This window comes from Psammomys obesus, unplaced genomic scaffold, assembly GCF_907164565.1.
Source record: "Psammomys obesus unplaced genomic scaffold, mPsaObe1.curated_primary_1811, whole genome shotgun sequence".
Classification (NCBI taxonomy): Eukaryota; Metazoa; Chordata; class Mammalia; order Rodentia; family Muridae; genus Psammomys; species Psammomys obesus.
In genome coordinates this window covers 38,767,953-38,789,122 of record NW_026585895.1, presented here as the reverse complement: position 1 = coordinate 38,789,122, position 21,170 = coordinate 38,767,953, and the positions used below count along the sequence as shown (strand labels likewise).

At 39.6% G+C, this 21,170-nt stretch overlaps 1 protein-coding gene across 1 annotated transcript in view; it reads left to right on the top strand.

Moving 5' to 3' along the window:
• Positions 1-21,170, top strand: part of Arhgap15 (Rho GTPase activating protein 15) — a 528,611-nt gene that overhangs the window by 7,552 nt on the left and 499,889 nt on the right. Inside the window, exon 3 of the mRNA XM_055599722.1 lies at positions 11,002-11,063. Within this exon, the coding sequence (XP_055455697.1) occupies positions 11,002-11,063 (62 nt within the window). The remainder of the gene's footprint in view (positions 1-11,001; positions 11,064-21,170) is intronic.

Here is a 21,170-nt window from a genome sequence, read left to right as displayed (position 1 = left end):
TTCCCTGTGTTCAAATTATCTTGTTCTGTTGCTCTCCTTGTGGAGTTCCTGTCCCCTCCAGTTCTTACTATTTCCCACTTCAAGTTAGAATTCTAGTTTGTAAACTCTAAATCTATATACCTCCTATCTCCACATACATACAGATACACATAGCCACTATTTCCAAAAGCTCCATAAATGAGCAGTTGATTGCCTCCTGAGCCAGATGTGGTCTTTCCTAATACACATTTGCTCTGTCTTCTGAGCACAAGGAAAACTCAACTTTTCCTCTATGACTTCTGTTGAATTGAATGTCTTACCTTTATTTCAAAGTCAGAAATGTCATCAGTTATCTAAACTCCATATGGTATATTGACTCTCACAAACAGTGATGATGAAAGGACCACCAACTTTTTCAAAAAGCAAATCTATAATATTTAAACTACCAATTACCTTTCATGAAGACACTCTTCTCTAGAACACACAACGTTTGCTTTAAACTCTAATTAATTTGAGGTTACATCCTCTTCATCTACCTGCAGATTCTTTTCACACAACTTTGATATGTTTGTAGTTCTTCCTTTTTCCCTAGTGCCTCCATGCATGCCTCAGCATGGTAGCCAAGACATCCACAGCTTTCTGTTGCCAGTACCTATCAGGACACAGTGTCATGTATGCAACAATGTAGCAAAATAATTAGAAGAAATTATTTAAATTTCTTTATTTGATATTATTATTTGTTTATTGTTTTTATCATAGGAATTCCCATGTTTATTTTTTTTAAAACACTGGCCACAATGTAAACCTCAATTCTTTTATCTCATATTCAAAGAATTATCCTAAATATTTTTAAAAATCATGAGACCAGTTTTGGCTACAACTTTTCAAATGATCCATTAGGTCCACTCCTTTTTGGAGTAAAATGTTTTACTTTATAAAATGAAAACTGCCATTGCAGATTCTCCTATGAGTATGTGTGTGTGTATATATATATATATATATATATATATATATATATATATATATATATAGTGAATCATGAATTATTTTTTACAGTTTCCTTTAATAAAGCTGATTGTGATCAACATGAATAATTAAGAGAACAACACTTTTGTTTTGACATTTACTTTTGAAACCTTCATAACTGGAGTCTAAAAATGTTCACAGTGGCCCCAGTTCAGGAGGAAATATAGCATTAGTACCACATAGATATATCAGGGCTTCAGTGCAAGAGGCTGGAATTACAACAGAGAACTGTATTATTGCTTAACACAGATATGAAGCAGCAACTTTAAACATGAAACATCATGACACAAAACTCTAATACGCTTGTATGCATTTGTTTCTTGATCTTCTATTAATATATTCCAAATTACTGCTGTTCATGAGACCCAATTAGTTTCAAGACATTTTTCCTTTTTTCTCTAAATAAAGATTCAAGAAAAAAAATAAATCTGATTATAGCATGTTAAATCTTTATCTTCTTTATTTTTATTAAAACATTGTACGGCATGTCTACTGATAACCCTGCAGGAGTCAAAAGCCTATGGTGGGTTTCAGGGAATCATCTGCTTCCTCCTGAGCAAGGCAGATTTTGAGGGCAGAGCTCAGGAAATTGTCCTGGCTCAGGGCAAAGCAGGCTTTTACAGATAAACCTAAATCACAGAGTCTCCTTTTTCAAGCACGATATCATTTTGTGAATTAATTAATACTAGCAGGGTCTTTGGAGATGAAAGGCATTATGAAAATATTGTATTTCTTTATTTTAAAGAAAAAAATAGTAGTCACTTTGAAGGACAAATTCTATTGACCAGCTGGGATTTCTCTAGCTTGAAAACAAAAACAAAAATCTCTTCAATCTTTCCAAATGTCATTTTGCTAAGTTAGAGTTAGATTTGAAAAATTATATATATATATATATATATCCATATATATAATTTAATAATATATTATAAACCACTTCTTAATTTCCTTCAGCAGAAGTCTGTTGATTCATTCTTGTATTTAGCTAGGCCGTGGTCATTCAGGAAGCCTATCAGGCTATGGGAATCTAATGAGAGTTTAACAAATCATGGTCTTTCTAAGTGGTGCTGCACCCTTATAGTCCCAGAACTTGGGAGACAGAGGCAGGTGGATTTATGTGAGTTTGCGGCCAGGTTGAATGAGCTCCAGGACAGCCAGAGCTACACAAAGAAAAACAAAACAAAACAAAACAAAACAAAATAAGTCATGACCTTTCCTGGTGAAAGACCTGTGGATAAGCAGCGGCACCAATGGTCAGAAAAAAAGGATTAATTTTGTCCTAGTGCCTGTGGAAGAAGAAAGACTTATCTTAGAGTCAGTAGTTATACAACCACTCTTTGCAAGTGTCATTTAAAAATGGTATTTACACCATAAGTAGAACTATGAAAACAAGGAATGGGAACAGGAAGAAAAAAACAAAACAAAACTTCAAGAGAAAGCACATTCAGCCTGGTGGTAGAACATATTTATTTTTTTATCTTTCTTTGTTCTTGTTTTTTTAAAGATCTACTCAGTAAATTTTTATTAAACTTTCTCTCAGACATAATAGTTTGAATTTTTTTGGCTATTTAATATCTAAGTACAATATCAACTAGGGAGAGATAAAACAGAAACATGAATGAAAGAAAGAAAGAAAGAAAGAAAGAAAGAAAGAAAGAAAGAAAGAAAGAAAGAAAGAAAGAAATGAAAAAGATTCCCCTAGAATTCAAGAGGCAGTGATTATAATAGCAATGTTGACTTAATAAACACTAAATTCTGAGCAAACACTAGATTCTGAGCAAGCACTTCCTTCTTCCAATGTGCTTCCTTCTTTCATGTGCTTTGACAATTTGAAAGTAAGAAATAACACTTATGCACCTAAGCCTGGTTTATTTCAATTGTATTTGAAGAACTGCAAGAGTGCCATGATGAAGGCATGGTGCTACATGGCTGTAATACAAACATTCGGGAGGCAGAAATAGGAGGCCTGTAAGGACAAGGCCAGCCTGGTCGACATAGAGAATTCCAGATGAAGAGAGTAAACAAAAATTTCATACTGGTTAGATTATTACGATCAAAAGAAAGAGCCATGGAGCATCAGCAGAGAGAACAGCGCTCAGGCAAAGAAGCTTGAGGTGATGGGAAGAATCTTACAAGCCCTCAAAGCAGAAACTAGTTAAATTACGTCTCCCAGCCATGTTCCCCACTTGTAATTCATTTAATTCTTGAGTAGAGAACTGCACACATCAACAAATACTACTACAATTGAGCAATTCTCTTTTCACAACTGCCCAGAGGGAAATTAGGTTATAATACAAATGAATTATAGTAGTAAATGGCTTAGACAGCAATGGGGAAGGAAGAGTATGCTCTGTGAGCTTCAATGATGGTCAAAAAAACAAGTAACATTGAATGCAAAGACAAAGAAATCGAAATTCCCGAGAGAATATACTGAGAGTTGAAGGAAAAGGAACAGCCTTCAGAAGACTGAAGAAAATTCTTCAGATACAAAGTGGTCCCTCCTAAATATATCTTCTAAAAAGAAACTGGATTTCTTGTTGGTGAATGTATGAGACATGCTGGCTTCAGGACAAGAGGCTCAGGAATAAAGTTCATGGGAGATATTAAACATGAAATGGCAGAAGGTCATTCTCAAAGTGACCTTCTGATGAGTTGGTTGTAAATAAATCAGCCTCAAGGGAAAGGCTAGCTTTCCCTTGAAAAGTACAGTGGTTCAATAAGACGGGGACAAAATATCTTGGCAAAACAACATGCCCTTCACTGAGCCTAGTGTTTAGAAAACAGTTCTGGACTCTGAGTGGAACCCTAAAGGCAGACATCCCACACTCTCACATGAGACAAGCAGAAGAGGGTAATTGCATGAAGGCACACTCTGCACTTAAACTAAAGAGGGCAAGGAAGCTGAGACAGCAAGTATCCCTCAAAGCCAGACCAAGGAGCCAGAGTGGCTTCTTGAGAGTTTGAGCCTTTATTTTTGTTTGGGGTTGCTGGTTACTTGTCTTTTGTTTCTTTGAGAAAAGCCCTGGCTTACTTGGAACTCGCTATGTGTACCAGCTAGCCTTGAACTTGTGGGTTATTCTTCCTGCCTGCAAAGTACTGAAGTTATGCACATTGGTTACTATGGCAAGCTTCAAGAACTCCTTTAGGAATGCACAGCTGTTTTCTGGGCTTGGCAGATGTGTGGTACACAGAACTACTTTTGCTTGACTCTTTATGTAATCATTGCATCCAACTTGAGAATTTCAATGCATGCACATATGATATATATTTACATGTGGTAAGTACATTATATGTGAAAGCTTCATCTTTCAGAGAAATCCTCAAGGGTCCCTTCCATATCATGTTCTCTGTCTCTCGGTCTCTCTCTCTCTCTCATTTCTAATTCACCAAATCAAATCATTGCTTCTCTCATACGCATAGGTGTAGGGCCAGTGGAGCTTGATCAACCTACAATGGTCTACACTCCTAATCTCCCTCCCTTAACAATGATCAAGTGTCAATTGCTTCTCTGCTAGGGATAGGAGCTCCTGTGTCTATCATCTTTTGATTGATTGATTTGATTTTGTGCTGGTCTTACATAGGCAACCACAGCTTTGTTAAGTTCATAGATGCAATGATTGTCTAATATTCAAAAGATACTGTTTTGCCTAAGACCTCTCTGAACTCCAGCTCTGACAGTCTTTTTACCCCTCTTAAACAACATTACCAGAACCTTGTGGGAAAGGATGTGATAAAGATGTCCCTTTTGTGGCTGAGCATGCCACAGATACGTTTTCTCTGCAGTTTGCTTAGTTGTGAGTCTTTGCATTAACTGCTCTCCTCTGCACAAGGACACTTCTCTAATGAGAACTAAGAGCTTCACTAATCTATGGATATAAAAAAATCATATGCAAAAAGGTCTTTATCTATTCAGCAAAATAATAATGATAGGTTCAGCTTAGGGCATATGAGCTCCTGTGGTAGTTTGAAAGAGAATGTCTATATTCACTTGGCCCCTAGTTTATGGTCCTATCAGGGGAGATGATACAACCTTGGAGACAGGTGTACCCCACTTTGAGGTTGTTCTCTCTGTTTTTGTGTTTGTGATTGAAGATATCTTGTTTTCTGCTCTAGCTATCTGCTACCACACTTTCCCATCTTTATTGACTCTCCTCCTGAAACCACCAGCCAGACTCTTCTTTCCATGAATTGCCTTGGTCACAATATTTTATCACACGAACAAAAAAAGTAACTAACAGAGCTCCTCAGTCACAGGACTTGGCCAGGTTTACAGTGAAAGGCATGAGCTTCCTCCTGTGGGCTGAGCCCTAAAGCCAAGCAGGCATCTATACAGGAAAAAAAAAAGGTGGAAATATTATAAGGGCCAGATAAAATGGATAACCTCAAGGAAACAGCATTTTCCAGATACAGCAGAGCTGATGCATGAATATAATGCACATATAAGGCTGCACAAGTTCAAGCCAGATAAAAATCTCCACACAGAGAAGGGGAAGTGCGCACAGAATTGCACCATTAACCAAGACACTATTTGTAATTGGTAGCGGTAGGGAAAGGGAAGACCAGTTTCTGTCCAGAGAATAACAGTGGGACAGCAACCACACTCCAGGACAAGCCTCATGCTCAGGAGCAGTTGGCCACCACTCAAGGAATTTTATGTTTTTGCTTGCTTTTGGGGTGTGTGTGTGTGTATGTGTGTGTGTGTGTGTGTGTGTGTGTGTGTGTGTGTTTGATATGTGTGATGTGTGTGTATGAGTGTATGTGTATCTGTATATGCATTTGTGAGTCTTGAGTATGTGTTTGTTAGCTCTCTTGTAGTTATGATTTTTTTTTTAAAGAGAGAAATAAAGTGCTTGAGGAAACACATCATTTATGTCACATTTACAAAGGGCCAAGTCTCAGGTTGCCTGTCCTCGGAAGCAGCAGGAATATGTGGTAGAGGATGTTCTTCACCTCAGAGAGGACAAAAAGATCAGAACAGTAACATGATGGGGGCAAGAATCTCTCCACCCCCTCTCGACACTATCCTGCCCACACTCTACTCCCTCCCTCCCTGCTGTTGCTCCCTGCCATTGACCTACTTCTTTCAATCAGGCACTACCTTCCTCAGTCCCAACACCTCCCCACTGTGTATTTAATTTGAATGAATGGTTTCACACCTCTTAGAAATGCCTGCACAGTCACACCCAGAGGTGTGCTAGAGCACTCTCACAGTCCTTCTTAAATCCAAGTTCACAGTCAAGACTAGCATCACAGTGTAACTGGAGAACAATGTCAACACAAAAGAAGCGCGCACGCACACAATCAGAGACAAAAATATCTCTGAGTATAGGAAAAAAGGAAAATGCAATTGCAGAAGGAAAAAGAAGCAGTGGAGGGTATAGAATGATGTGGGAAAAAGCATCCACGTTTAATTTTTTTTTTCATAGAAATGAGCAAACATGTTCATCAGCAAAGCATTGTGAGCTATCAGAACTTTAGCAGCCACCTTAATATTACACAGGAAAGTAAGTGAATGCTAGATCTGTTTGAAAATTATAATGCTGTAGGGTTGTGGTCAAGGAATAGTGACACAAACCTCCCTTAGAAGATCAGTCAGCCAAACCCACGACTCACCTAGTGAATCCCCTTTCAGAGGGATCATCCAAGTCCGATTGAGGCTTGTCTCAGATTGATGAGGCCAAAAACAAAAAACAATCCTATTCACCAATGATATCAGTGTTTATAGAAACCCATTGGTGCTTCCTTACAGAATACAAAGGAGGAAGGGGGATGTACTGGCTCTAACTATTTGAATCATATCAGATGACCTATGGAGCTATACAGTATCAGAGGTTGTTAACAAACACAGACTAAGAACAAAGGAGGGAGAATAGAAAATTCAACACATCAGTAGAAAAATATTATAAAGCAAGGAGCTATGCAGTTGAAAACCAAATTGTCAACAAAATTGGGTGACACTTTCAATCAAATTTACTTCACTTTATTGTAGCAAAATTGTTCAACCGACCACTATAGAGAGATGAAACCCATTTTTTTTTGCGTTTGTATCTGGTAACATGAGACATTCAGATTAAAAAACAACAAAACAAAACTGCAGTGTCTGTTTGAGAGATTATAGGCTTGTGCCTGTTACCCCTGTGACCATTAATCCAAAGTTCTCTCCCACCTGTCTGCCATGTCCAACCGAGGTTTATAAACAAGCACTATCTTGGACTTCCACTGCCATTCATTCTCTTCAGCTGTGCCTCAGCACGCAGGATGCTACGGAAGCACTTCCTCAGTGCTGCCAGACTGGCTGGCATCCAGCCTGGACAAATTGCTGATCTTTCCTGCCACACGATGTTAAATAGGGATGCTAGCCGACATTGAAAAAATAGCTCCAGAAGCCACATTTAGCATCTAAAGACTGGCTGATATTTCTTAACTATACATGGTTTGGGTGCTGCAATTCCTTTAATGAATTGCAGTTTGGCCGAGAATCTGGCATGGGAGGAATCCTAAACTTAAACTTAAGGCCTATATATAACTTTGTAAATCACTAAAGACAAGACAATCTGAACTCCAGATGTCTGAACCATAAGCTGAAATTTACAGATCATCGTTCTTTCAGACCAAGGGACTAAGAAAACAATTAATAAGATACCATATATAAACCCAGTCGTACAATACATGCCAATCTTCTGTTTACACTAATACCTTCCTCCTCAGGCTAAGCTTTGCAGAGTGACTGCTTCCTGGTAGGTAGAACACTGGGAAATTCCAGTGTATGAGATCAGTCCCTTAAATATCCACATAATTAGATTTACATTACGGAAGCCTTTGTTGACAGTGCAGCACCCGTTTAGTGCAGGAAGTCAAGGAGAACTTATTGGTCGAGTGTGAAGGACGAGCAGAGTTTCCGAGGAGTAGGAGAGTGGTTTCAGTCCCCCATAAAGAAGGGACAGCTTGATGTGGGCCCATAGGCATTAAGCTGCAGGAAGGTCACACATGTCTTGTTAATCTCGAGACTCTTGTACACGCGTCGTTACTTGAGAGAATGGAGTATGATTCATTGAAAATTTGTCGAGGGAGTGTAAGTGCACATCAACAATAGAAGAGCAACAATGTATAGAGAGGAATGGCCAAGCAGATGCATGTATTTGAGAAAGATGGTAAGACGTGGGTGCAGGGCTCAAGCACATACACACCACACATTTAGACCGCAAGTGTGTTTGCACCATACAGTTGGATGGGTACCACTCTTGAGGGTGGTACCATGTGAATTAAGAGCAGAAAGTGCAGCTACAGTTCTCGGTGTCTTGCTACAGCCTGGAAGGCATGTTGGAACTTGAAAGTTAAAACCTAACTAGCAAGTCAGCTTTCCTCCATGGTTCTCCTTACTCAAGATCGTTCCTGAAGACTCCATGGTGTTGACCCATGCCCTTGGAAAATGATTCTGCCATTAATGGCAGAGATGGCACCTTCACTGAATCCTAACTTCAGGTGGCCTGAGAAAAGTCCATCTGGGGACTTCCAACATGTTCACCTTGATTTCTTCGCGCAAGGACATTAATAGAGTCTAATCATCAGTAACACAGTTCCTTGAATTCTAAATTTCCAACTGGGGGTCTTTTCCAGAATATTTCCATAAAGGCAGAGAATTTATCTTAGCTGAGAATTTATGACTGGATTGAGAGGGTTTATAGCTTTTTAATACAAAACAGTCCAGCTTTTTGGTAACTTTGATGTTCATGAGAACTTTAAACAAAGCAGTGAATTTAGGAAGGGACTTCCTCTGTGAGGCTAATGGATCCTGACAGTGCCTTTGTTTCTAACATTTACAGGGGCCAGTGATGCCTAGAGTTAAGGGCAGATATGATTTGGAGGGTAACAAAATTCTCTGGTACCACAGAAATGGACAGTGCACAGGTAAAAAGGTAGTGGGCACAGCACATGGAGAGCTGAAACCAAGCATAGAGGGATAGCACCATGAGAACCGTAGCTCTGAAAACCAGCCTTGAAAGCTTCATTAGACTGCTTTAGACTTCCGGAAAACATACTGAAGGAAGAGACATCGTCCAAGCCTCCATGAAAAATACTTTGCTACAATTGTCATTATTCTAATAATTTCCCACAGCTTATTCACTAAAAAATGAATGGATTTTAGCAGATGGAATTTGAAAGACAGGTAACAGTATAGGAATCAGGGAGGAATCATATCTGTATTTTCTATAGCAGAGCAAATTTTACAAGAGGCATTTAAAAATATTATTATTTATTACATATTTGTCACTTTGTATCTCGGCTGTAGCTCCCCACCCCCTCATCTCCTTAAGGACTCACCCTACCTCCCTCTTCCCCCTCTATGTCCCTCCCCTAGTCCACTGATAGGTAAAATAGGGAATGTCCTCCTCCCCCGCTTTCTGACCCTAGCCTGTCAGGTCTCATCAGGACTGTCTGGATCCTCTTTCTCTGTGGCCTAATAAGTCCACCTCACCAGGGGGAAGTGATCAAAAAGCAGGCAACTGAGTTCATGTTAGAGACAGCCCCTCCTCCTCTTACTAGGGAACTCACTTGGATACTGAGCTGCCCGTGGGCTACATCTGAGCAGGGTGTCTAGGTCCTTTCCATGCATGGTCCTTGGTTGATTCATCAGTCTCCGCAGGTCTCCCTGGGCCTGATTTTTTTGGCTCTGTTGGTGTCCTTGTGGAGCTCCTGTCAAGGAGCAATTTTTTACTTTGTACCACGTTAGTCTTTGGGACAACTCACCACTCCAAACTATCTTTTCCTCCTACCAGTGAATAATTCTGACTTTTATAATTTTCTGTAAAAATTTAAATAGCACTCATGCATACATTCATTTATGTATTTGTTCACACAACCTAGTTAGTAAAACTCTGGGTTCCCACCACATATGAAAGGGACAATCTTTTGCCTTTTATATGCTCATAGCATGTAAGTAAATAAGCCATCTATTACAACATCATTTAATGGATGTTAACAGAGTGATAAGAAAACATGGAAACGGAAACTCTAGTGTTATGCCTCAAAGACCATGTGACAAATGCCATACAGGATGGATTTTTAAATGGGGTAAAATTATGCTTTGTACACATAGCAATTTTTAAGATGAAGATATAATGGATGGAACGCGTCATTCAGGGATGTGGATCATACCAATGGCACTGAGGAAATATGGCCCTTACCTGTTAGACATGGAGCATGAAGGAAGGAAGATATGTTGCCCCTTTAAAGGGAATACAGGCCAAGAACCCTGGAATAGGGTGACCAGTCAGGAGGGCACAACTAGACCATCAAGAACCTAAAACAGGTATTTTGACATTGCTAGGAATCAGCAAACTATAATCTGCATTTGTATGTATTTTGCTTGGGATTTACTGAACACCTTTTTTGTATTATAGTAAATTGTTGCATGCACTTTAGGGAGTTTACAACTATGTGAGGATGAATGCCAACAGTACAAATGGGGAAAAGGAAAGTAGTTATACAACTCAGAGGGCAATGAGAGAGCTGCTACCTTGTCTCTCCCTAAGTGGCCAAAATGTACAAAATGTTGCCATTGTAATGTCTTCCCAAGATTCCTGAGGCTTGGCCTCTTGTTCCATTAAATTCTTTCCTTTTTCCTGGCTTTGGCAGGTGTAGGGGGAGGCCATAAGTGAAGAATTGTTTTGGTAAGATTAAGGTAGGGTTTGCATTTGTTTTATCATTGAAGTCAATGTTTTAAGCAAGTGACTTTCTGACAAGTAAAGGGAAGTGAATGGTTCTGTATCACTATCAAAGAACCCATTCACATACATCTTCCCAATCTATCGTTTGATATGTAAAGCTTGTAAAGACTTTGATCTTGTATGCACTTCCCATAAGTCTTGTATGCATTATTAATAAAGCTCTGTGACTGGAAGCTTCCATCACTGCAATGACTCTTAGAAAGCTTGGGCTCATTCATCCTAAAATGCACAGGAATTTGTCACAGTTTTAACATATGCCTTCTTCTTGCAGATGGTTGAAAAAGAGGGGTATCTTCAAACAGCCAAAATTGCAGATGGAGGAAAGAAACTAAGGTAATAAAAGTCCTTCAACTCTGTTACATAACTACACAGTCTTGCATTTCCTCAGTTCATGTCACCGCTGTTGTTTTAGAAGAAAGGCCTCCCAGACCTAACTAGAACACTTCCTTCTGTTACCATAGTTGACACTCTTACTGGTAAAATAATTATACTTTTTAAAGAAAGATATTGCATTCTATAATGTTGCCCAGAATGTAAAAGTGGCTGATGTCTTGTCTTCTTAGGACTAGAAATCTTAAAAACATAAAAAGGGAAATATAATTTCTAGATTAACAGATTGGTTTGTTGAATTAATTCATTTGCAGCACATAAAGATCTCTATGTAATACCCTGGAAAGTTTTTTTGAAGGATGGGAGATATAAACCATATTTGTTGTTCAAGATAAAATCATTTAGAAAAAATGAAAAAGGAAAGGAAAATCATGAACAGAGTTTAGGTGAGGGAAATTTACAAATGATGAAGGACTCTGACGTGAAGGGCAGGAACAACAAAGATGTTCAAGAAAGAAGAACAAGTTAATTGTTGGGTCAAGAAAGGTACTGGCAACGCTGTTTATAGGCGGGATTCAAAATAGTCAAGTCTGTTTTAGAATTTTTGCTGTTTCTTACATCAAGTCTATTCTATTTTTAGTTTAATAGTATGGAATATACAAGTAATAAAGGTACATGGCAGTACTCAAAGTAGGAGACATTCACTTGTGAGGGTATTACTGTTATATTTAAGAAGAAAAAAATATCCTAATTTGCTTCACAATGGAACAATAGGTAATAGCAACAACTTGTTACTAGAAAGATGTTCTGGGTAACACTAGAAAATATAATATTCTTTGGTTTGGTGGCTATCATGGACAGTGTTTATATTTTTTTGAAAGAAGTAAAATGTAGTGTTACTCATAATTCCAGTGCTTACAAATAGCCATTCTAATTTTAAATAGGAAATAGGGCTAGAACATTCTCAAAGACTATTTATTGGCAATAGCCCGGCAGCCACCCTCCCTCAAAAGTACCAGAAAGGCACAAGGTCAAATGCCAAGCAGCTTTGCTCTTAGCCTTCACTGTCCTGTCCAAAGAGAACTGCCCGCCAAGCTTTAAAAGAGCAACAGGTGATATTAACTGACTGACTAGCCCAGCCTGGGTGCTCTTCTTTTCCTAGACCTCATCCCACGTCATCAAACCAGGTGTGCCGATGATGTAGCAGCAATGACACTGTCAAAATGTATATATACTCTCTAATCTCACCAACCATATGTGCTCCCAGCCCCACCTCTACTCAAGACCCTCCAGCTGAGTCCATCCTCCCCTGGAGTTAGGGTGGCCAGAGATGTAAGCACTGGCCAGTGTTACTCTCCAGCATCACAGAAAACAGGGCGGTCATGAAAACAAGGTGGCTCTGTGAAGCACCCTCATCTGTACTCCATTAGCCAACCTTGTAGCATAGTCTCCTAGAATTGGGGGGCCTTAAGCATGCAGAGGCAGAGAGCAGCCCCTTTTCTTGCCAACTTTCATGAACCCAGTGCACACTGTTCAGTGTACATACTACCATAATGAACTTGTGTACAGTGTCTTCATAGAAGCTTAAATTCATATGAATATTGGTCTGAATTCTATTGATTGTTCAATAAGTGTGTGTGCCAGAATACATTCTTCAGATTTTTTTAATTTTTAAATTAATTTTTTGTTTCATTTTTTTAATTTTTTAATTATTTTTTAGTTATAGTTTATTCACTTTGTATACCAGCTGTAGCTTCCTCCCTCTTCCCCTCTCAATCCTCCCCACCCTCCCTTATGTCCTCCTATGCCCCTGCCCCAGTCCACTGATAGGGGAGGTCCTCCTTCCCTTCCATCTGATTCTAATCTATCAGGTTTCATCAGGACTGCCTGCACTGTCTTCCTCTGTGGCCTGGTAAGGCTGCACCCCCCTCAGAGGGAGGTTATCAAAAAGCATGCCACTGAGTTCATGTCAGAGACAGTCCCTCTTCCCATTACTAGGGAACCCACTTGGACACTGAGCCACCATGGACTACATCTATGCAGGGGGTCAAGGTAATCTAGAATTGTCCTTGGTTAGAGTATCAGTTTCCAAAAAGACTCCTGTGCTCAGATTTTATCTCTCTTTCTCCTTGTGGAGCTCCTGTTTCCTCCAGGTCTTTCTATTTCCCCCTTCTTTCATGAGATTCCCTGTACTCTACCCAAAGTTTGGCTATGAGTCAGCCTCTGCTTTGATACCCTGCTGGGTAGAGTCTTTCAGAGTCCCTCTGTGGTAGGCTCCTGTACTGTTCCCTTTTTTCTCCCTCTTCTGATGTCAATCTTGTTTGCCTCTCTGAATGAGGATTGATCATCTTACCCAGGGTTCTCCTTCTTGCTTAGCTTCTTTAGCTGTACAGATTTTAGTATGATTATCCTATTTATAAATTATAGTTTATTTACTTTGTATCCCAGCTGTAGCCCCCTCCCTCGTACTCTCCCAATACCACACTCCCTGCCTCTTTTCCTTCCTTCCTCCTCACCAAGTCCACTGATAGTGGAGGTCCTCCTCCCCTTCCCTCTGACCCTAGCCTATCAGGTCTCATCAGGAGGGGCTGCATTGTCTTCCTCTGGTAAGGTCTGGTAAGACTGCTCCCACCTTTAAAGTTTTATAAGTGTACTCACCAGTTAAGATAGCTAGAGCATTTGCTATGTGCCACTGCCAGGCTCTCTGTGATGACTGCAGCATGTCATCCAAGTTTATTCTGTATTGCAGAAAGGATCTCATTTCTCTATACTCCAATCCAACAGTCTACTTCTACTACTGTCAAATATGTGGCCACAGAGTGTTCCCTAGATGTTGCTTCCATTCCCATTTCACTGATTGGTATTACAGTTGAGGGTGACGTTAATTATTCATCTAGAGTCACTCAAATTCTGTGTCTCAAAAATTGATTATTCACGAGCTTTGACTATTATTTATTGAGTACCCTGCTTTTTTAATGTTTGAGGGAATGCATAATATGTTTAATATATTATAGAGACTTGTTAGTTTTAGACATTATAAATAGCTTCTCTAAATTTTGTGGAGTTTGTTCTCACATTTAATATAGATACCTTGAAGAACATTTTAATTTTAATAGTCACCATTTATTATACACTTGGTATCCTTCCCTGTTCATGCACTGCAATATGCCAAATAATTTATACATTCTTTTTATTTAATATTAATTTGAGTCAAGTTTTATACAAGAAGTGCTATAACTGCAGTACACTTGATAATTATTGTCATTTTCTGTTTATATTTTCTAAAGATTAATTCTCAGCCTGGATTACCTGATCAAATTGCATGGCTGCTCAGGAATGTTAGGGGCTAGGGAAGTGACATGACGGGTGACACTGTTTCCTGCCCAGGGACCTGAGTTCCAGTTCCCAAACTCCACTGGAAAATGGCTGGCAGAGTTAGAGACAGGTGTGTACGAGGAGCTCAGTGCCTGTTAGCCCAGCAAAAAACAAAACAGAATGATAGAGGACGTCTAGCACCTTCTGTGCACACAGGAGCAGGCACCTACATGCTTGCAAACAGGTGTGTGAGTGCAAGCAGACATGTGTAACCCCTCTCACACCCACACGATAAAGAAAAGAACCCTGCTCCTCTTACTATATGCGGCTATTGCACGCCCAAAGTCTGTACTTTTAGCAGCAGCAGCAAAAGGGTCGGTTTGGTCGTAACCTTGAAAAATTATGGAGGTTTTGTCCCATGGATAATTTAGTAAATATTAAATGATGTCACCTAGTTACCCTAATTTGTATTGCTTGTATGAGATCTTTCTATGGGCTGTTTCCCATTTATCAAGGACCTTATATCATTTTAATAAAATTTAATGAGCTAATAAGCAGCAGTAGTAAGTGATTATTCTGTCAAGCACACGGTTGATTGTGATGGTAGTGATAGTTAAGTCATATTGGGTTATAGGAGTCATGATGATTTCCTGTTTTTCAAGTGTAAAATTTGTTGTCTTCTTAACTGCTCATTTCTCCAGAGTCTTGCAGATTTAGTCACTCAGCGTCTAACCTTGGCCCGCTTGAAACCTAATTGTTTTCTTGTTCTTGCTTTAAGCTGTATGGGGCCAAGGAGCAAGACCTGTTCTTTTGTTTCCTTACAACCTTGATCCCAAGAACTTCAACTGTCATTTAATAAATACCACTGTTGAGACTTCTGCAAAGTTTTCTATGTATAAACCCATACTGTGTAATCTACATCTTATATCGTTGCTTATTTGTGACTTGTCTTTGTTATCTTTTTTTATTTGTCTTTATTTCCTTCTGTTGTGTGCTTTATTTCCCACTAGGAAAAACAAATAGTACTCATGTGAATAGGAGAAGGTGGCAGGAAGAAGAAGTTGTTGGCTCAATCTTACATTCATAAAGGGGCCCAAACTTAGCCTTATTTTGAAATGAGGTTATACACATTTCCCTCGTGATGCACTGACAGGCTTGAAAGCAGAATTCATTCAGCATTCAACTTTAATTTTTAATTATGAACCTTGAAATTATGCCTCAGCTTTTCTGATGAATCTTGGGAACCTTTTCATTTAGGGAATTTCATCCTCAAAGCTGTAAGTAACCCTGGCGTGTCTGAAGATGCATGATGACTTAGTAATAGTTTTTTTGGTTGGTTTGTTTTATTCTGGCTTTCTAGTTCCTGGAGCTTAATTTTACATAAGGCACCTGTGCATTTGCTCATGTGAGTTCAATATCTCACATGTCTGTGCACACACATCTTTCCTTTGTCCCTGTGACTCTGCAGATCTCATCCATTTTGTTCTCACTTTGCCCTTCAGAAGGGCATGAATGGTGCGAATATGGACAGAAAATAAAAAAGAAAATCTGTAAAGGTTTGCAGTGGTCACATTTACAAGTGCCTGCATTCATCACAGGCTCAGTGCCCTTAGACTGTGATTGTGTGTGTGTGTGTGCGTGTGTGTGCGTATGTGTGCGCGCGTGCGCACTAATTATTGTTGTCAGTATTTCTTTTTCTTCATAATATGATTCTAAACTTCCCTCCAATGTGAATTTAGTTTTTTTTGGCGCTTTCTTCTCAGAGTGTCAATAAATTAACACAAACCCAACCTCCCTCTCTCTCCCTTCTCTTTTCCCTTCCCCCTCCCTTTCTCCCTTCCTTCCTCCTCTGTCTCTTTTTCTCCTTCCCTCTGTTCCTCCCTCCCTCCCTCTCTTCCTTCTTCTTCTTGCAACACTGGAAGACATGTATATTTTACAGCTACTATCTCATTGGCTTACCTTTTAGTAGAGCTACATTACAGAAGCTTAAAATATGAATGTAGAAGACAGACGTTCTCAGACCTGCTTGTCCAAGGGTCTGGAGGGGTTTATGGTAAATCATCCAGAGGCACTTGGATAAATCACTCTCCCTCCCATTACAGCACAGACTCAAGCCAACTCCAGGGGAACCAAGTCAGGTAACAGCAGCAGGTGACCCAAGGACAGTCTGACATCGATAAAGGCTTCTCCCACATTTGTTCCTCTGGGTTTTGTTTGTTTGTTTGTTTGTTTGTTTGGTTGGTTGGTTGGTTGGTTGGTTTTTGGTTTTGGAATTTTTTTTTTTTTTTTTTGGCTTTTTGTGTAAGAACATGGGGGTGGAGTGCTCTGCTGTGAAGAGAAATGAGTGTGTTGGAGGGCCTAGATCCTTCAAACGCTGCCGACTATTTTAAGGGTGGTTTCCATCATCCAGCCAAGCAGGTACCTGCGCTGTTATGTGCTGCCATCCGGTGTCCATTCAGTAGAATGTCAAGCTGCTGTCTGTGTCAGGGGCTTTTTATTATTTTGGTTTTGGTTTTATTTCACCTTCTTCCACTTCTTCCACTTTACAACCCACAATTTGTTTTAGTAAGTTGTGTGAAGCATGCCACTTGCCTAAAATACTCTGGCAATTGCCCGTATCAAAATCAGTTGTTCTGATGTGAATTTAGCTCTTCTGGTTTTGTAATTATAGTTAGGAACTTTTATCCTAGAAAATATCATGTACTTTGTCAAAATGTAAGCCTTGTTTTCATTTCTTGTCCCTGAATCTATTTTCTGTACTGAAAGACTAGCTGTAATCCCTTACTGATTACCTGGAAGTCTGTAGTGGGTGGAGACCTGCTCATTCCAGGGGCTACTGACTCCTGAATTCCAAAGCTACATTCTTTCTCACATCTTGATATTTTATCTTTCTGTGCAAGAGAGAGAGAGAGAGAGAGAGAGAGAGAGAGAGAGAAGGAGGAGGAGGAGAGGCTTTAGCTGCCTCCCACTGTATAGGAACACACTTGCATGTCAGAAGTTGGCATTGAAGGCAAGACTGGCCACTCTCTACCTAGGAAGAAAAGGTCTAATGTTTCTCCAAGAGCATGCTCTCCCCTCCGAACTCCTTCCATGAGGCTTGGCATAGGAGGGTGTGTGGTCCTGCTCCAAAGACAACTGATCCCTCAGAATGAGTGTGGGATTCAGGGGGCAAATCCCTAAATCTCTTCTGCATAAGTGCATGCCCTTAGGTAGGACACAGTCTCAGCTTGTCTCCTCATTTACGCCAGTGGTCCACCCACCTCGAAGAGCTAGTCATTGAGAGGGCTGGATTCTTCCTATACTTTAGGATCTGTCTCTCAGTTAGTTATAAAAACCCTGCTGTCTGTCTTACTTTACTTTCATCCTTTACTTTTCTTCTCTGCCCTTAGGAATGTGTGGCATACCGTGTACCAAGTAAGAGCCAAAGCAACACCATAGCTCCTGTTGATAGGTTTGAGACATAGAGAAGGATCCCAGCTATCTAGTTGGGTGCTTCTAAGACTGCTAACCCTCTTTAAAGGAATCAGAAAAAAAAATAGTAAGACAGCCCAAATGGATGACTTGTTCTCATAGGCTACAAGTGGTTTTAATATATTGAGGAAGTCAGCCAGGACTACGTTGCTGACATTGGTGATACCCTCAATCAGGCTAGCACTGCTTAAATCTTTAAAACAAAACAAAACAAAACAAAAGTGTATGGTCATAGGTTACAAGGATTACAAGGTCTGTTTTCAGAAAAACTGGACTTGACCTTAAATGTGCAAGTGGTCTTAAGTCATCTAAAGTCTCTCAGCCTGGTTTTCTGTATCAGTACATGGGGATATTAGTAGCATTGTCATTTTGGACCTAAGAGGGTACACTTAAGCTAGACAATTAAACTTTTACTGGTTGCTCAAAAACAATTGTCACTGATATTTTTTAAAGAAATAATGGGAGAAATTGAAGTGAAAAGACCTCTTAAATTTATCTGCTGCTCTTTCTTATCTATTTTGACATGAAATGATTTTCAAGCTGTAGGATTCAGCTGGCGGGGCAGCTTTTCTCTTCATTCTGATACAATAAAGATGATGCCTGGGAGTGACAGAGCCAAGCTATAAAAGCACCAGACATACATATCACACACAGTCATGTGACTAAGCTCCCCAAAACTTAGTGTCTTAAACACTGGTGCTTGTCCTTCCAGCAGGGATACATTTAAAGTGCTACGACAGAAGGGTGACAATACCTGGAATTCATGGACTTCCTGTCTAACCCGCTCCACTTAGAAGTTTAAGGAATGGGAGAGTTTTTCCAGCACGTTCTATAAATGATCAACAGATTCAAAGCAGAACCATTTCTCTAGGAACTTCTATAGATAGGAAGCAAATACGGTGTAGGAGCATGCTGCCAAAAGATAGAAACTATAGTGAGAAGCATAGCAGGTGGATTAAATATGCGTCCATCACGTTACAATTTTTGAGTTCTGATCGCACATGGTCAGGAGGACTGTGATAGAGATGACCAGTCTTGACCAAAGGCCCTAATGTTTCTCACTTGTCTTTTGGAGTCTCCTAATACTGCATAAAGGGAAGGCATTACTGATTCAGTTCACCTTAGGACTGCTGGTATCTACAAAAAGAAATGGGCACTCATCCAGACAGAAAATACTAAGTTTTCTCTTGCTTTCTAACTTTTTATAATTTGATTGAGATTCTGACCAAAGACTGAAGATACATCTGAACACAAAGTGGGCCCAACAACATGGCGTGTCTCATAGTATGAAGTTCTGCATGTGTTTCTTGTGTGTTTGCTTACTCTCTTTCAAGGCAATAGTGTATTATTAAGAAGGCTTCGGGAGGCTGGAAAGACTAATGGCTCAGTGCTTAAGATCACTGGCTGCTCTTCCAGGGGAGCTGTGTTTGGTTCCCCACACCAATGTGTTGTCCGGGTCTGGGTCCACTTCCCTCCTCGCGGCATCCACACAGCGTTGTACACTGGGATGAACTGGAAGAAATGAAGCTTAGGAAGGTGGGCTAGCAGCATCTTGGTCTAGCAGTGAGTGCAGGGACAAAAAGCCTTCTCCTAGATGGTTTTCAGTGAAACAGCTCTCCTCTATTGGGGAAGAACAAGGGCTATATAAACATTGGGGAAGTGGGGTAGGGGGTTTCAGGGAGAGCATACATCATTGGCTGGGGCTGAGTCTGGGAGTATTTTATTTGCATGGAGAGGAATTCTAGGTGCTTGGTTGACACGTCCTTATAAGGAAATCAGGAAGTTTTAACCTGAAACCTGTCCACCAGGTTATGTGACTACCTCTAGGGTCGCAGAACAGGTTGTGAGCACTCCTCACTCCTGTCAGCCTCAAGATGAAGTTTTTGGAGTTTAGACATGTCTCGACCTCACTCTTGCTCTGCCAGCAACCCTAGTTGCCGCCCACAGTGGCAGCTCACACTGTGCTTAACTCTATTTCCCCAGGGCCCTACACTGTCTTCTGGCTCTGCCGTCACAAGGCGTATACACATACACAGACAGGCAAAACATGAATACACATAAACAAAAAGTAAATAAAACCTTTTCGAAAGGAAGCTTCAGGCATGTATGAGCAGCCACAGTCTTTTTGTCAACATTAGCCATACTAAGTCAAAACTGTACCTTGTAGTCAAGGCTCTAGATTCTAAAGGAAAAGTGGAAAGAAACTGCACAAAAATCTTGTGTCTATAGATATGGCATATTGGCATATTTTGTATGGCTTTTCTACTTATCTGAATGAGGGCTTTTTGGAAATGTTTTCTTCACTTTTTTTTTTTAAATCAATACATTTTTTAAAATAACGGTTAAATCTGAGAAAACTGTAACAATAAAATTTATTGGGTAAAACTTGTGCATGTCAATTTTATTGATAGTTTTGCTACCTAAGAAAGGAAACCTTTCCCAACACTGATACACACATACTCCAACTGCAGAAATAATACTGAGTTCAGTCAAAGAAACAAGTAAAACCAAGAAATACAAAAGGAAGAAACAAAACTATAATTTCACCACCTTATTCAACTATGGCTACATGGAAACTCTTTTCCAGGCCAAGGTGCTCATTGATTAAATAAATGTCCATTTAGTTCCTAGATTCTCCAGGTCTCTGTGCTAGGCTCTGAAGATACCCCAATAATGTTGAACTGATTGCTGCTGCCTGAGGGTTTGTATTTTAATGAAGGCAATGAAAGTGAAAAAAAAAATTCAAGTATTTTTTTTAATTCATCATGTTATATGATATGAATGTACTTGGAGGAAAACAATATTTGGACTTCTGATGGATGGAATTAATAATCAGAAGGGGATGAGCTGGGTGAAAATGGTCCTAGGTAAATTACATAGCATGAAGTAAAGTATATATTATGGGCTACGTTGAAATCTTCTCACATGAGTATGCTTAAACATGGGGGTCATTCTTCAAATGTACAGTTCTGTTGTGAGCAATTTTCTTATGCAATTTCTGTTTTTGGACTTTTTATTTCTTTTTACTTTAGTAGCAGAATTACCAAGTAATGTGCAACTCACGTTAATGGTCAGAGCCTTGGAAACCTGGGACCTATTATTTTAAGTATAAACTCAAATTTGTGGAAATAAACATGTCTAGTCAAAAGATCTGTATAAATTTTATAAAATTTATAAAAATATCTTCTTAAATTGTACTCTGGAAGAGGTGGTATGAGAGAATGTATGTAAATTGGTTCTTTTAATACTTGGCAATTTCATGGGAAAGAGGAGAAAGCATGCTACTGTTCCCATTTGTAATTGTTGATTGCTGGTAAGTATCAA